This window comes from Zea mays, chromosome 1 (genome assembly GCF_902167145.1).
Source record: "Zea mays cultivar B73 chromosome 1, Zm-B73-REFERENCE-NAM-5.0, whole genome shotgun sequence".
In the NCBI taxonomy this organism is placed as follows: domain Eukaryota; kingdom Viridiplantae; phylum Streptophyta; class Magnoliopsida; order Poales; family Poaceae; genus Zea; species Zea mays.
The window spans coordinates 228463714-228480178 of record NC_050096.1 but is presented as its reverse complement, the minus strand read 5'-3'; the positions used below and the strand labels follow the sequence as shown (position 1 = coordinate 228480178).

At 43.8% G+C, this 16465-nt stretch overlaps 2 protein-coding genes across 3 annotated transcripts; one reads left to right on the top strand and one right to left on the bottom strand.

Moving 5' to 3' along the window:
• Nucleotides 1-894: 894 nt before the first annotated feature.
• LOC109943508 (cytochrome b5) lies at nucleotides 895-9121 on the bottom strand. Its single transcript, XM_020546725.3, has 4 exons — nucleotides 8882-9121; nucleotides 8647-8750; nucleotides 1565-1631; nucleotides 895-1313 (listed from the first exon to the last, which is right to left on the bottom strand). The coding sequence occupies exons 2-4, from the start codon at nucleotides 8731-8733 to the stop codon at nucleotides 1063-1065; spliced, it is 405 nt and encodes a 134-aa protein (XP_020402314.1). The 5' UTR covers nucleotides 8734-8750; nucleotides 8882-9121; the 3' UTR covers nucleotides 895-1062.
• Nucleotides 9122-9180: 59 nt separating this feature from the next.
• Nucleotides 9181-15647, top strand: LOC100191974 (uncharacterized). Of its 2 annotated transcripts, XR_002268596.2 has the most exons (15): nucleotides 9181-9727; nucleotides 10387-10509; nucleotides 10627-10696; nucleotides 10898-11008; nucleotides 11256-11339; nucleotides 11996-12046; nucleotides 12577-12606; nucleotides 13448-13510; nucleotides 13620-13685; nucleotides 13840-13956; nucleotides 14063-14098; nucleotides 14409-14528; nucleotides 14665-14835; nucleotides 14935-15029; nucleotides 15125-15646. XR_002268596.2 is itself a non-coding variant. In NM_001137398.1 (14 exons), the coding sequence occupies exons 1-14, from the start codon at nucleotides 9417-9419 to the stop codon at nucleotides 15233-15235; spliced, it is 1464 nt and encodes a 487-aa protein (NP_001130870.1). In that variant the 5' UTR covers nucleotides 9333-9416; the 3' UTR covers nucleotides 15236-15647. The 2 variants fall into 2 exon arrangements, 1 of the variants encoding a protein (NP_001130870.1); NM_001137398.1 differs by lacking the exon at nucleotides 14935-15029 and having other exon boundaries at nucleotides 9333-9727; nucleotides 15125-15647.
• The last annotated feature ends 818 nt before the right edge of the window (nucleotides 15648-16465 follow it).

The following is a 16465-nucleotide window of genomic DNA, read 5'->3' as shown; positions in this document are numbered from 1 at the left end:
ATAGAAACATGTACTTTAAGCACAACGCACGACAGAAAACTCGCGTTTTAAAGGTATAGAGAAAAGATAGAGAAGGATATAAAGATATGTTTAGACCGTAGATTAGATTAAAAAGAATTAAAATGACTTCTTTTGTAAAAGAGACAATATATAAACTATGGTGTTTTATAGGAGTAGAGAAGAGAAGAGAAGAGGAGATTGTGTGATTGGGGTTCGACGCAAATGGGTGGATCTGATCTTCTTGGCCGTGTATTCGAAGAACGTTTCCTCTATCTGTATCTGGCGAAAGAGCCTCTAGCTGAGGAACCATTGACAATTTTGCTATTATCATTTGTGAGCTTCGTCAGTATGCCATCGGGCCCACAAATCATAGACACAGATGGTCCGACCAGTCATAGACACGAGATAACATAATAACATAAAGCTAGAACTAAGAGTGTCAAAATAGCAAATTTCTCCTAGCTGAGTTGGTTAGGTGGTCTGAGTAACACTCCTCAGGTCTTAGGTTCGACTCCTAAACATAGGTCTAAAGCTCGACCTCAACCGTAGTCATTCTCACATAGGCTTCGATGCGTTATGTATGGGTGGGCATGGGTCAGGGTTTTTCTCGACTTGTATGAGAAGATATTCTAAAATACAATACTCGAGAGTTGTCTTACCTCCGTAGGTTGATTTTTTTATCTGTATTTGGACTACGTACACTTCAAAATATTAAAACCACACTCCATAGCAATGATACCATTCATGGATATAATGATCATCCAGGTTTGTTTCGTTATATAGAGAAAAAATAATTGTTGTCATTTTTTTTGTCAAAATACACCCTTACATGGATGTATGTTGACCAAAAAAATGACAAATAATTATGTTCAAACGGGGCTTTGTATGCCTAAGTTCATGGGGGAAAAGCGCACATTTCAACATGGATGTCCATAATACAGAGTAGCATGTGACTAATGAGACAACATCGACCTGACAAATACAATGCGCAATTATTGAACTGTTTTTATTCGAACCATTACCATAAGACAGGCTCCAAAGGCAAGCCTCTAAGAATAGTTACTACTCTGATTTGGTGTACTGCCGTATACCAAATGCAAGGCCCAGGATCATAATGGGCACAAGGAACTGTAGGATCTTGATGGGGAGGTCATTATCCTTGTCTGCATGGCTGGGTGCTTGCTGGGGCTGCACATGAGCACGCTTTGCTGGGATTGTTGAAGCATCTATCTGCCCGATGTGGTACTTCTCCATCATGTCCCTTGCGGAATCACTGTGGCCAATATCTTCGAAATCAGCTGTAGCATCTTTCCCTGGTTACATTCAAGAGTAGAGGTCAGCCCAACATTTAAACGTCATGGTTAAAGACTGTAACTAAGGGGGTGCTTGAATGAATTAGAGATAATAGTTAGTTGGCTAAAAATTGCTAGTGGAATTAGCTAGCTAACAAATATTAGCTAATTTGCTAAAAGTAGCTAATAGCTGAACTATTAACTAGACTGTTTGTATGTGTCGGCTAATTTTAGCAGCTAACTATTAAGAAATACAATTGATGTATGCTTACCGGTTACAGCTAGCAAAACCTCGTCTCCACCAGGATGCTCATCCATAAACGGAGTGACGTCATACACCTGAAATGTTAATGGAAAGAGATGAGATGTTCCAAACACATTGGAAAAAAGATGACAGAAAATTTTCAATGATTTATTCCATTTTATTGAGTATTAATAAAAGAAACAAGGAACAATACAGTCAACAGAAGCATAGGTTTTGATGTTTCAACATCTTACACCACCACATATACTTATAGTTTACCAATCCTGTTGAGCACCATTTTGAGTGTGCGGACGGTCCGGCCCTGGGGCCGGACGGTCCGCGCCTATGGGCCGGACGGTCCGCGCGTGCGCAAAACAGATTAGGGTTTCGAGTTTTGTGCTACGGTTGTTAGCTAAATTCGTGGGATTCGCTCGGAAATTAGTTTGTAAAGGGTCCAGCCCCCCTCCTCTATAAATAGAGAGGTATACGACCGATTTGTATCATCAATCGAATCAATACAACTTCTATTTCGCATTTTATCTTAGGAGTAGTTCTAGTTTAGCCCTAGTTTAGCCTTCCAATCCCCAAACTCTCTGTCTCTCTTCGACTCTACGTCGATTAGAGGAGTCTAGGTCGGTCTACCCGAGCCTAGACAAATCCTAGGATCTCTCCTCCCCGTCGGGGTCCCTCCCGGGAGCGAGATCTAGGCACCGCCGGCGATCTCCCGCCGCCCCTGCGCACGCGCGGACTGTCCGGCCCTAGGGCGCGGACCGTCCGGCCGTCAGGCAGGGAACCCGAGCTCCTGCACCAGGCCGCGGACCGTCCGGCCCTGTGTCGCGGACCGTCCGCGCCTGACCAGAGAGCACCGCCGCCTCGCGCCAGGTCGCGGACCGTCCGGCCCTGGGCCGCGGACCGTCCGCGCCTGACCAGAGAGCACCGCCGCTGGTTCTCTTGAGTAATTGACGCCTCCAAAAAGGTGTCAACATACTTTTTGACGACTCCGCTGGGGACAACACATATAGACCTATCAAATCGGCCCTCAATGGCCGGTTCAAAAGATAGCTCTGAGGTTTCCACCAGTAATATCATCACACCGACATGGGAAGCCTTGCCGGCTGAAGAACAGCTCCTGTTCGAGGAGCGCCAGGAGCAGCTGATCTAAGAAGCAAAGGCGAAGTTCCTGGCTGACTTCAAAGTGGACAGAAACAACAAAGTCGTTCGGCAACGGGCGACAGATCTGGCTTCGCTCCGACCTACTACGATTACCCCAAATGTAAGTAGCACCAACGAACTCCAATCTCTTAAAGCTTACATAGACGAACAGCGAGAACAGATGCAAAATATCATAGGGGTTATGCAAAACGATTGTAGGAGACTAGTACGTGCATTTGATAAATCTAGTATAGCAAATTTTCCTTCACACGAGGTTGAATTAGGAGATAATACACGTAATACATCGGTTAAAGGTTGTCACGACCAGTCACAACCCCCTTATGAGATGCCGATGGACACGTACCCTGAGCAAACGCAAATCGGCAGTAAACCAGCCGATCTACACATGTCCGGACCGTCCGGGTCAGCCACAGCCGGGCCCATTTTTAATGAGTTACCTAGACACGTACCCGAGCCACCACATAGGGCACCGAATTTAAACTATCCAGTCGGACGGTCCGCATATAATCACGGACGGTCCGGGTACGTATCCGGACAGTCCGCGCATGAGTCTTTTGAGGGGGATTATTACCTGAATCCTCGCCCGTCCCAGCAACACTTCCCATCACATTATGCAATGCACCAGCCCATTAATTCAGGATCCAGAGCCCAGGAAAGCTTTCCGGCCCCACCTAGAAGGCCGAAAAGAAACGATCAAACATATGAGCCATATAGGGCAAATGGAAATGCACCACGTAGCTCAAACCAATGGGGGGAACGACAACATACTAACTTGCAACCAACCCCACCTATGTTTGACCAGAGAGCCGGTGGTCTTGCACCGGCTGCCATTGATATAGTGAGGGAAGAAATAGCCGGGGCGTTCCGAGATAAGCTCGGAGTAAGCATGATCCCTGGGGGGCAATCATATCGGAAGCCTTATGACAGCCGATTTGATCACCACCCATACCCACAGGGAACCAGGATACCCGAGTTTGCAAAGTTTTCGGGTGACCAAGGAAAGAACACACGTGAGCACATAGGCCAGTTCCTAGCACAATTAGAAGAATTGGCCGACACCGAAGCATTCCGTGTGCGTTTATTTTCATTATCCTTAACAGGGACTGCATTCACATGGTATGCCACGCTCCCTCCTAATTCCATTTTGTCATGGGGAGACTTAGAGCAAAAATTTCATGAACATTTCTTCTCTGGTGATTATGAGCTAGATTTAGTAGACTTAGTGACCCTACGACAAGAAAAGGATGAATCGGTTAGTGATTATATCCGGAGATTCCAGGATACGAGAAACCGATGCTTTCAAATTCATTTAACAGATAAACAACTGGCGGGAATAGCCTTTGATGGATTGCGCTATTATTTAAAAGAGAGATTAGAAGGCATTCAGTTCTTTACTCTAGCACAATTACATCAGAGAGCTTCGGCTTGTGAAAGCCAAAGCAAAAAACTAGTTAGAACGGTTCATCATAATGTCCCTATAGTAGAACACAATCAAAGTAGTTCGGACGATGAACCAAAGAAAGTTTACACTGCCGAAATAGTTTGGCCCGAGCAGGCCAAATCTTCGGCTTGCTCCTCCTTGCAGTCAGTTCGGAATGAACGGCAGGAGGAAATTAAGTTTACATTTAATGTCGGCAAATGTGATAAGATATTCGATGAATTACTAAAAAATGGTAACATTAAAATTGATTATATCGTTCCACCTGCCGACGAACTAAAGCGTCGCGCATACTGCAAGTGGCACAACTCATTCTCCCATGCCACTAATGATTGTAATGTGTTCCGACGACAAATCCAATCGGCCATTAACGAAGGATGATTGAAATTTCAGGAGGACACGGAGCCCTTTCCAATGAATATGATCGACTTCAAGGGCAAAAGGGTCCTAATTCGGCCCAGCACTACCGATAAGGGCAAAGACAAAGAAGTCATCATCGGCAACTCACGGGAGGCCGATGGAGACAACAAAATTTCTTGCAGGAAAGTGGTGGCCGAGAAGACTCCTGATGGAGGAGAGACACTGAAAGTAACCATCACAAACTCCGGCACTGGGGGCAAGCGCAGACCGGGGGATATGTGCGAGAACCCATACTACGCATCGCGGACGGTCCGGTGTCCAGGCGCGGACGGTCCGTAACATCACCGGACGGTCCGGAGCGTTCCAGCGGACGGTCCGGCAACGCCGAAGAGCCGCGGCGACCACGTGCCTTCAAACCACGACGACCAGAAATAGGTACGTGGAAAACTAACACGTTCAAGGCAACTGGTCGGTTGGTAAAATCTAGCCCGGCCTTTGATCAATTATTGTCTAAATATGTGAAAAAGAAGGCTGGCCCCAGCGACCGGCCACTAAAGGGACCTCGCTTACCCACCCAGGTGCGACGGCAGGTTAGGTCGATTGGACCACCACACCAATCGGAAAGGACGGGAGGTCATAATGTTCAATTAAGACCTAACGTACCTGCATGGACACCTCCACCACCATATCCACCCATGCCATATCCATACACATACATACCTCCACCATATGTCCCAAATCAAATGTGGGGCATGCCACCATACCCATTTGGGATGCCACAGTACCCCGCTTGGGGGGGCACCTCAAACATCTGTATTCAATAGGTTGATATCCCCAGTACAAGACCGATTGAGAGCCCCTCAATTTGGTCCACGAGCACAGGCCCAACAAGATTGCCGAACAACTCGGCCCCAAAGGCTGACTAATCCGGCAGGGGGGCATACAGCTACAACCTCCAACAATGCGAAAAAAGGAGACGTCTTAAAATAGGAACGACAGATGTCGTCGTACAACAAAGTAACGAAGGGCCGATGATTTTTGGTGAATCGGCCAACACAAACAAAAAAGAAGGTACGACTGTCAACAAAACAGCCGATCCAAAATACTCCATGCCCCGATGGTGTCCATCGGGATTGACACGATCGCAAAAGCGAAAATTACAGCGCCTCAGAGCAAAGGAGAATCAGGAAAAGGAGGCAGAAAGAATATTCAATGACACGCATCCGCAGTATCCGCCACCACAAAAGAGATGGAGACCAAAGGCCGTTGAGAAAAATCAAACGGCCACAAAGATAGAAAATAAAACGACAACTGTGCATCTCTCTACAGGTATGGTAGACTGTCCGGCTATAAAGGCCGGATCATCTGCACAGGACGCGGACCATCCGACCCCTGAGGCCGAACCATCCGCACTACACCAAGACACCTCCGACGACGTACCGACGCCCATGGAGGAAGACGACCTGCAAGGAGAAGACCTGGTCGACTACGGAGCTACGCCAGAACACTTAGAGAATTAGGAAGGCAAGGTGACGAATTGGTCAGGACCAGTATGACGCTCAGCGGTGTTGGGACTGACAGTTCGATCAAAGCTAAAGGGATCACGTCCGTTGAGTCAACCATCGAGACCAAGGCCACTGCGTACCATCCTAGTAAGTGGCAAGATGCCTAAGAAAATCGATGTGATCATATCGAGTTAGTTGCTTTTGGTTCGCTCAGCTCCACCAAAAGGCAGGGGGGCATATATTGAGCACCATTTTGAGTGCGCGGACGGTCCGGCCCTGGGGCCGGACGGTCCGCGGTCCGGACAGTCCGCGCCTATGGGCCGGACGGTCCGCGCGTGCGCAGAACAGATTAGGGTTCCGAGTTTTGTGCTACGGTTGTTAGCTAAATTCGTGGGATTCGCTCGGAAATTAGTTTGTAAAGGGTCCAGCCCCCTCCTCTATAAATAGAGAGGTATACGGCCGATTTGTATCATCAATCGAATCAATACAACTTCTATTTCGCATTTTATCTTAGGAGTAGTTCTAGTTTAGCCCTAGTTTAGCCTTCCAATCCCCAAACTCTCTGTCTCTCTTCGACTCTACGTCGATTAGAGGAGTCTAGGTCGGTCTACCCGAGCCTAGACAAATCCTAGGATCTCTCCTCCCCGACGGGGTCCCTCCCGGGAGCGAGATCTAGGCACCGCCGGCGATCTCCCGCCGCCCCTGCGCACGCGCGGACCGTCCGGCCCTAGGGCGCGGACCGTCCGGCCGTCAGGCAGGGAACCCGAGCTCCTGCACCAGGCCGCGGACCGTTCGGCCCAGTGCCGCGGACCGTCCGCGCCTGACCAGAGAGCACCGCCGCCTCGCGCCAGGTCGCGGACCGTCCGGCCCTGGGCCGCGGACCGTCCGCGCCTGACCAGAGAGCACCGCCGCTGGTTCTCTTGAGTAATTGACGCCTCCAAAAAGGTGTCAACAAATCCTAACTTGTGGAAAAGGTGGAGAACAAGCCGGCACATGTAGTTAGCTTATGTCAGGAAGCTCTGCAAATGTTCAAGTCTTGTGATAATAATACGAGGGCAAGAATAGTGGTTGACTTCAAAGTAAACTAAGGGCCAAAAATCCTAATTCCAGAAATAGCATGGCCATTAAGCATTAGCTACACCGAGAATGACAAACCATTTGTCACAAACAAATGTAAGGCAAGCTACTATTTTCTTTTCTTTATTAATAAAAACAATTAAGTTCAGTAGAATTAGCACATGGTACACATTTTTCCAGCAGAATGTTTGATGATAATAATAACTTAAAAGATTCGTATATAGGAGAAAACAGGAAAAACAACAACAAAGACTTTTAGCCCAAAGCAAGTTGTTATAGGCCAGAGTTAAAAAAAAAACACAAATCAAAATTCAGGCACGTGAATAGAAGTTTTCTATTCACTCCTATTCAAGACTAAATCTTTGAATATAGTTCATTCTTTTGAGTCTCCTTTTACTACCTCTCCTCTACATAAAAAAGGTTAAGAATTTTCTAAAGGGAAAACATTGGACCTAAGAAAATATACTACTTCTAGAGTAACTTATTTTCGTGGTGCAGTGGAAACCTATATAATATATGGGCATACTAGTACATCCAAGGGCATATAATTGAAAACAGAAAAAATGGCCCACATGTAGTAAGTACACCACATGTTTATTCGGATGTGAAAATATCAACCATGAATCATCATTTATGTAGTTTATATTTTGGACTTTTTTTGAGGAATTATAGATTTACCGAATAAAAACAAGCCATATTTTTGTCTGTTTTCTCATGCATTGTTATTTCAATATACAGAAAGGTCTCAATTTAAAGCACTATCCTTGTGGTAAATTCTGAACATGCCATTCGTGTGGATTGTAATAAGCTTTTGTCCTACAGTCATCCAAGTATACAGAGCAAGATGAAGTTGATCTAAACTCTAAAGGCAGTTCCTGGTCCTCAGATCCGATCAACCTAACTGATCATTGAACATGGATTAGATCTAAAAGGTGGTTTCTGAACCTGGATTGAGTCACCCACTGATGAATAACTAGGGCTGCTATTTGACAAACCAAAACATCTTTAGTGGGTGTTTGAATGCACTAGAGATAATAATTATTGGCTAAAATTAGTTGAGACATCCAAACACCCTAGTTAATAGTTCAGCTATTAGCTATTTTTGGTAAATTGGTTAATAGTTAGGTAGTTATTTGTTAGCTAGATAATTCTACTAACAATTTTTAGCCAACTAACTATTAGTTCTTGTGCATTCAAACACCCCCAGTACGCCAGTTTAGGTTCAGCAAATGAGCAAATCTGATTCGAAATAAATGCCAGCACAACTGATTCAATTCTGCTGCTGTAAGAAGCCAAGTCTACCATCAATTATTCTCCATAAAACCTTATCAAGAACCTTATCATCGAACAGATAGCGTCGTAAGCTTTCCTTAGATCGTAAAACCTTTGCAAACAAAGAGGAAACGAAAGGGATTACCATTCCACCAACAAGAACACCAAACAATTTCACAAAACTGTATCGTACATGAAACCACCAGAGGCATGCCAACAGTTATCCAAAATCCTATGCCACCACAAAGGGGAGCCGAGGATGGGAGCAGAGCAGAAAAACTGCACCTTGCCGGCGATGATGATCCAGCAGTCCTTGGTGACGTTGTGCTTGGCGACTTCCTCGAACCCAAAGACCTTATTCTCGCTGGCCATGGCAGACTCTTACGCACCTGAGACAAAATCCCCCTCCGAAAGAGTTAGTCCTTCGCAGCCAAATTCCGAAACCGTACTGAATCGAGCCATGGAGCGTTGAAGCGGAAGCAGCTGGATTGCTAGTGGTTGGCCGATGGGCTTGGCTCACCGGGGCTTCGCCTCAAGAATCAAGATGGAGCTGGAGGCCGTCGGGAAGGTCAGCCGTGAGCTGTCAGCGTGTGTCGCGCTCGCGAACGGGATGCGGAATCACGCGATCTGGACAGCTTCCGCCCTCGGTGGCCTGGCCCCGATATGGCGGCATTTGAGCCCGGTGCGTCCCATCCCATTCCCCTGGACCCCATCCGTCTGCACGCTGCAGTCTGCACCGCACACGGCTCTAGTGTGTGGCGTTCCAAAATGCCCCTCGACGAGAGCCAGCTGCTGGACAGGGCCTTTTTTCCATCCCGTGCTGGACTTCCAGGCCCGGCTCGGCCCATAATGCTATGAGAGGTTGTCACTGCGTTGACACGTAAGCTTTCCCCCTCCCCTTCCGCTGACGCGACGCCCACCTCGGCGGCTCGGCCCGCGCTGGTTTCCGTCCGTTCATTGCGGTGCGGAGAGCCGGAGACAGACCACCGGGCCGTGCGGGCGCTCGCGGCTCCGCTCCCAGATCCCGCCGCGCGGGCAAGCTTCGAGGAGTGACCATGCAGGAGCCCACGGAGACCAGGCCAGCTGGTGCGGAGGATCTCGCGAACGGCGCGCGAGACGGGGAGGGACCTCCGCCGCAGGTTGAGGAGGAGGAAGTGGAGGAGGAGCCGCCGCGATCGGCGACGGCAAAGCAGGAGGAGGCGACGGCGGCGCTGGGGTCGGAGGGGTCCCGCCCGTTCACTATGCGGGAGCTCCTCGGCGAGCTCAAAGAGGATGGCGAGACGGCTGCTGGCGGCAGCAGCGCGAGATCTGCGTTCGGCGATGGGAACAGGGTCGGATCCGATGATGCCGAGGGCTCGTTCTACAGGTTTGTGCTCATTCGCGTCATTTAGATCTCACTACGTGTACTGGATCACTGTGGCTTGTTAGGTTTGCGACATTGCATTTTTAGCAGCACTTCGTGTCGGATGTGTTGGCTACGTGAATTAAGCAGCTGCGGCTTAATTTTGATGGTTTAGCTGCTGTCTTAGTGGAGCTGTATCGTCATATTTTGAGCTGTGAATGCTGGTTGCATTAGAATGGTTATATACAAGCACAATTGTTGAGCTGTGAATGCTGGTTGCATTAGAATGGTTATGTGCAAGCACAATTGTTACCATGGATTGTGGTATTTTGGTGATCTTTCTTCAACAAAGAAAAAAATTGGTGTTAATGCGAACCTACTACACCTCATCTTCTGGTAGGATAGGATTGTTATATTATTAGGTATGGATATGGAAGCACCTTTCTTCTTGTGAAAAGCTGTGAAAAATCTCTCCCGCCATTATAATGAATAATGGGTATCAGATGGTTGTTACCTGTTGGTATATTAATCATTGTATCTGCTTAAATTCTGTAATTCTGTACACGATTAGTTCACAGCTGCTGCAACGTAACTAGTTCACATTTATTTTATTGGCTTATGCACAAATTCCTACTGAAATGGCCCAAACAGTAACTTTTATTGATTTCTTCAATTTATTTCAGCCAAGATAGCACACAACAGTTTTCATCCCACCATGATGTGGCGATGGACTTGATAAATAGTGTAACTGGAGTTGATGAGGAAGGGCATTCTCGCCAAAGGATTCTTTCTTTTGCTGCCAAAAGGTTTGCTTAGCTTGCCTGATTAAAGTTTTTGTGTTGCTACAATTAGCTTGCATATTATATAGTTCTTTCTGTCTCTATATTACTTGTTACTGCCATGTTTAAGGTTCTGTTATGCAGGTATGTAAATGCAATTGAAAGAAATCCTAATGACCCTGATGCATATTATAATTGGGCTCTAGTCCTCCAGGTATACATGTGCATTCCTTTTGTACCTCCCTTTTTCCTACTATGATGGTCTTTTATACATGTTAATATATAGTGAACACGTAGCTGTGATCAACCATGATTGAATGCTGTTGTTTATAGCATGCACGTTACATATACACTGCAAAATTGCTATTTGGATTTAAGCGAGTCTGTATCTTATTCTTTTGAAATGTTATTTCAGGAGAGTGCAGACAATGTGGATCCCAATTCTAGCTCCTCTAAAGATGCATTGCTTGAGGAGGCTTGCAAAAAGTATGCTGAAGCTACCCGGCTTTGTCCAACTCTTTATGATGTGAGTTCTCACTTATGTTATGTCCGATCAAAATAATTCAAATTTATAGAAGGTTTATAAGCGCTTTTGTCCCTTTCAGAAAAAAAGAAATAAAAAACATCACAATCACACTTTTCAAATGGTCTATGAAAAGTATTGAACTTACCTTGCAGAAGCTTCATGGTTCTAATGTATAGTGCTCAATGTTGATCATTCTAATTGTCTCAGATATTTTGATGTTGCTTTGACACATCCTCTTTTATTTTAGGCATATTATAACTGGGCTATTGCGATTGCTGATCGGGCTAAAATGCGAGGTCGGACAAAAGAAGCCGAAGAACTCTGGAAACAGGTTAGTGAGATGTCTCTTATACTTTGTTTATGTTGAACACCAAATTATTATTATGTGAGTAATGCAAGTAAAACAGGTTTAGTCAAATATTGAATCTTGTTTTGGTTTCCTTGTGGTGCCTGTTCTCTGCAGTTCATCAATTATGTTGTTTGATAAAAAAAAACTGTGCAACATTTTACCCAAATTGTGGGTTTATGATTTTTTAAATAAACATGAACTTGCAATATATGTTGCACATATTAAGTTGTTCTTGTTATATCTATTATGATATATAATACTTCACTGTCTAGCTCACAAGTTATCCAATAGCAAATCAGGTATCAAGCAGCATGTTTCGGCACCGTTTTTTTTCCATTAAAAAATCTCCGGTAGCCGGTGAACTTTTTGTGATATATCATGACAATATTTCTTATCTTTTCTTGAAAACCTTGTTCCAACTCTGCAAGGTTTAGTTTCACCAAAAGGATTTCATTTTTTAACCTTAGCATTTGGGGGGAAACAATAAATCCCAAGGGGTTTGAATAATCCACAGATCTCCATTCCTTGCCAATAAGCTGAAATGTTACCATGTTTCCTTGCCAATCATGCTGATGTTGTTTTTAGTTTATGATTAAATTTGATTGCATCCGTTATTTACACTTTTCTTCCTTTGACAGGCAATACTGAATTATGAGAAGGCAGTCCAGCTTAATTGGAATAGCCCACAGGTTTGTGTTAAATCCTTGTATTTATCTTGAGTACTTGAGTGAAGAACTGAAGATGGTATGATAAAATAAAAAGAAGGCTTCAATTTGAGTCAAGTGGACGATCAATGTGCACATATAACTGATATTAGGACCATCATGGTTCAGTAGAGTTAACAGTTAAGTATGAATTTGTAGAGTTATGTTGCACACAATTTTTAAACAATAAGAATGACATCCTTTTGTAGTGATAGTTTTTCTGTTCTACTTTATCAATTAAAGAAGAAAAACTTGTTGCTGATAAAGAAACCAGAGCTTGCCATGACTTATCCTTATTGTTTACATTCCTGTGGTCTTCACCAAAAAAAATTATAACCTAATCTAAGGATTTTTTTTGTGTGAAATGATCTTGGTTTTTGGGTCCATTTCTCTCCACCAGCATTTGACCAAATGCATGAAATGAGATGTTCAGATATCACTTCAACTTGAAATTTCTAATCTTGATTTTTTAATAGCCAGTGTTGCTGCTTCCTTAATTGCCTTTTTTATTGCAGGCTCTCAATAACTGGGGTCTTGGGCTACAGGTATATCTCATCAATTTTATTTTCTTAGCCTTCTTTCCTGAAGTTTGGTTGAGACGGCGTTTGGCAGAGCTCCCGCAGCTCCGCTCCCAGCGAGAATCAGTCCTGTGCAGCCAAACGGCAAAAATCTGACCTGCTCAATGGTGGGAGCGGAGTGAATCTAGTTTTCGTTTTGCACTAGATAGTGAGAGCCAAAAAACGCTTTGTGGTTTGGTGGAGTTTGGTGGGTGGTCAGATCAGTGGGGTTGCTAGGCGAGGTCTAAACACTCTAATTATTCTTGGAGCTTGGACTCTCTGGAAACACAGAAATAGCTGTGTGTTTGATAAAAAATCTCCCAACATTGAAAAGGCAATTCATAAGGCTGATCAAGAAAAGGATATGTGGAGTCGTGCTGGGGCTAGGGATCTTTTGCTCCTCACAGCCCCCATTACTGGTCTCTAGGTCTTTGTGGGTCGTGTTTCTTTAGGTGATATGGATCTATTCGTGTATTTTTGTTTTTGGTCTCCGTAAGTTGGCTTTGTGTCTGTGTTGTTCTAGTCCATTTTGGACTATTCTTTCTTAATATAATGATGTGCAGTTCTCCTGCGCATTCGAGAAAAAAAGGCAAAAAAACTGTTCCCCACTCTCCAACCCCTCAGGAATCACTTCACAGACTGTTTTCCAAATGTTTTTCGTCAGATAGATTCACTCCTGCTAGAGAATCACTCAGAATCATTCTACTGGAGAATCAGCCCTCGCAGCTAGATAATCATGGAGAGGAGCTCTGCCAAAGGCCCTAACTATTTGCTCTTGAGTTCCACCTGCCTATGCTAGCGGTTTACTGAATATGAATTTGCAATGCAGGAGCTGAGTGCAATTGTTCCTGCACGGGATAAACAGACCATCATAAAAACCGCTATCAGTAAGGTAGATACACTATCTCATTACTGTGCCTAGGAATTATTTTTTATGGTATTGATTTGTAAAAATTATCTCTTCCATGAACCACTGACATCCACTTCTACTGTATTCATAGTTCCGTGCTGCAATTCAGCTGCAATTTGATTTCCATCGGGCAATATACAACCTTGGAACTGTTTTGGTATGTTTCCTGCCTCATAATTGACCTGTTTAACGATATATATTTTTCTTAATGAGTTTGTTTTATTATATTATATATAAACTTCTAATAGATTTTTATACAGTTTAAGTTCCATGACAATGACACACATACATTTTCTTTTATAATGCTGCAGTATGGTTTAGCTGAGGATACCGTGAGATCTGGGAAGCCAGATGTCTCTCCTAATGAGCTTTATAGTCAGTCTGCTATCTATGTTGCTGCTGCTCATGCTCTAAAGCCAAATTACTCGGTATCTATATGTGCATCTGTTATTTTCCCTACCATATGCCATAGACCTTTCTCTCTTTTTTTCCTGCAAACTTTCTTGGCTGACTGTGATCTTTTGTCAAATGCAGGTCTATCGGAGTGCTTTGCGATTAGTCCGCTCAATGGTATAATTAATTTATTCTGTTTCTGATAAACTGTGTTAGTTTATTCTGTTTGATATTATTACTTAATAGTTCATGTAGCTGGGATATGATAGCTGCTTTTCAGTTCAGTTATCCATGTGTGTTGAACTCTATAGCAACCCATATTCTTGAGGAAAATAACTGACAACCCTCATGGTATTCAAACTTTTTTTCTCTGAACGGTACTGTGTGCTGGTCTTTCAGCACATTTTTCTGTTCTTTAGATGTTCTCTTGTCTAATTCTTGATTATGACAGTGTTCCTCTGTTCTTATTGCATCTTATACCATGCAGTTACCTCTGCCATATCTCAAAGTTGGGTATTTGACGGCTCCTCCAGCTAACAATTCCATTGCACCACACAAAGATTGGGAGAGATCACAGTTCATTTTGAATCATGAGGGACTCCAGCAGGTATTTTGCCGAAGTTGATTCTTTTCTTTTTGCATGCTTATCCCCATTGCTGCTCTGTTTAGTTTGAAGTTACTGATGTTTCTGATATCTTCTGTCTTGGCCTTATCTAACTGACAAATGTTGCTGTGAATTACAGGTTGATGCTTCTGACCAGCCTCCATCACAATCCCCAGGGCATTTGGACAGGGGCAGAAAGCCTGTCAGAATAAACATTGCAGATATTGTTTCAGTGTCAGCATGTGCTGATTTAACCTTACCAAGTGGCGCTGGCCTCTGTATAGAAACTATTTCTGGTCCTACATTCTTGGTATGTGCCTGCTAGTTTATTGTTACCGTTTGTTTTTCATATCTTTTTATCTTATTTTGTTGTGCTGAAATGGATAACATTTGGTTCTTCAATATCTAGACATGGGTTACACTTTTAAATCCGCTTGGTCTTCAATAGATTGACTGAACAAAATGAACAGCCAACCTTTTTGAACTTAATGGGCGGCAAACATGGTGCAATTCCCTATATCATCAATTTGATGGTCGCTAGAGGAAATAACTGGTGTTGAGTACATAATTCACCCCATTCCTTTTCTCTCCCCCGACAGGTTGCCGATAGTTGGGAGGCTCTCGAAAGTTGGCTAGACGCCATACGCCTTGTCTACACTATTTTTGCAAGAGGGAAGAGCGACGTACTTGCCGGTATTATTACTGGTTAAATGTCTTGCTGCAAATGCAAAACTGCCACCGAAGAGCCGCAAAGTTTTGGAGATTCAGCGGCAGCCTTATCGGTTGAATGCCCTCTTTGGTTTGTGTTATTATTTTTCCCGTCTGTGATGTCAGTCTTCCTAGATTTAGCCATTTAGGGTATATCATATATATTCATTTGTAACTACTTTCCACTGATTGGCGATAGGTCCGTTTTCCTTTTGTAAAAGTGGCCGTGTGACTGTATTGTGCATTCACAGAAGATGTATCGGACATTCTTAAGTTTTTGATTTTGTTTCTCTGTAACAATGTATCAAGGCACGATGGTCTATGCTTAAATTTACTGCTTGGGACGGCGCTGCTGTGCTGGGCTGCAGGGCCTTCAACATGTATCAAGCCAAGGATCCGGAGAGGTTACAAGATATACTCTCCATTCCAAAATATGGTAGTCCCTCCGTGACTTTTTTTACACCAAATTGGACCAGGTCGTCTTATTAAATTATTATTATTAGTTTTTACTGTGATATCGTTTATTATGTAATATACTTTAAGTGTGACTTCAATTTTTTTATTTTTCGCAAAAAAAATTTGAAAAGGTCAAACTTGTGACACAAAATCAAACAAATTATAAATTAGGATGGAGTACAAATTTTCACGATATATGACTCTTTATATACACTTCAATATAATGTAGATAGAAAAGCTAAAACATCTTATAAAAGATTTAGAAAATTCGCCATTATATAGATCCTACAAACGAATCCAATGTGCAACTACACTAAATGTTGGTACAAGATTACGATCTTTGAATATCTAAATACGTGTGCAACAGATCCAATATGCAACTACACTAAATGTTGGTAAAAGACTACGATATTTAAATATATAAATCCATATGCGCATTATATTGGTGGTTAACTAGTTTCGTGGGCTCTACGCATGTAACAACCTTTAATTGGCACCATATGGTCCTATGATATGAAGGTTAAAAAGTTATAGCTCTGGTTTGATATTGGTAGTATAGACACATCCATAGAGTAAAAAATACAATAGTAGATGGATTGTCTGTCCTAACATCGACACAGGCACCAACTCTCGCAAGGCCTTTGAGCTACTTTGAGCTAAGACGCCCTGAACCCACCACTTAGGTCTCGGGACTTAGTGATGAGGGCCCTAATACCACAAATACCTTAGTGGCCTAGGTAGTCCGTCTTGAGGGCACAATAAAACCCCGTGTCCAC

Coding starts and splice junctions, on each gene's coding strand:
- LOC100191974 (NM_001137398.1), top strand. CDS start 9,417: ATGCAGGAGCCCACGGAGACCAGGCCAGCTGGTGCGGAGGATCTCGCG. Junction 12,607..13,447: donor ACTGGGGTCTTGGGCTACAG/GTATATCTCATC, acceptor TTTGCAATGCAG/GAGCTGAGTGCAATTGTTCC. Junction 14,836..15,124: donor TTTCTGGTCCTACATTCTTG/GTATGTGCCTGC, acceptor CTCCCCCGACAG/GTTGCCGATAGTTGGGAGGC.
- LOC109943508 (XM_020546725.3), bottom strand. CDS start 8,733: ATGGCCAGCGAGAATAAGGTCTTTGGGTTCGAGGAAGTCGCCAAGCAC. Junction 1,632..8,646: donor GGATCATCATCGCCGGCAAG/GTGCAGTTTTTC, acceptor TTAACATTTCAG/GTGTATGACGTCACTCCGTT. Junction 1,314..1,564: donor GGTTTTGCTAGCTGTAACCG/GTAAGCATACAT, acceptor GAATGTAACCAG/GGAAAGATGCTACAGCTGAT.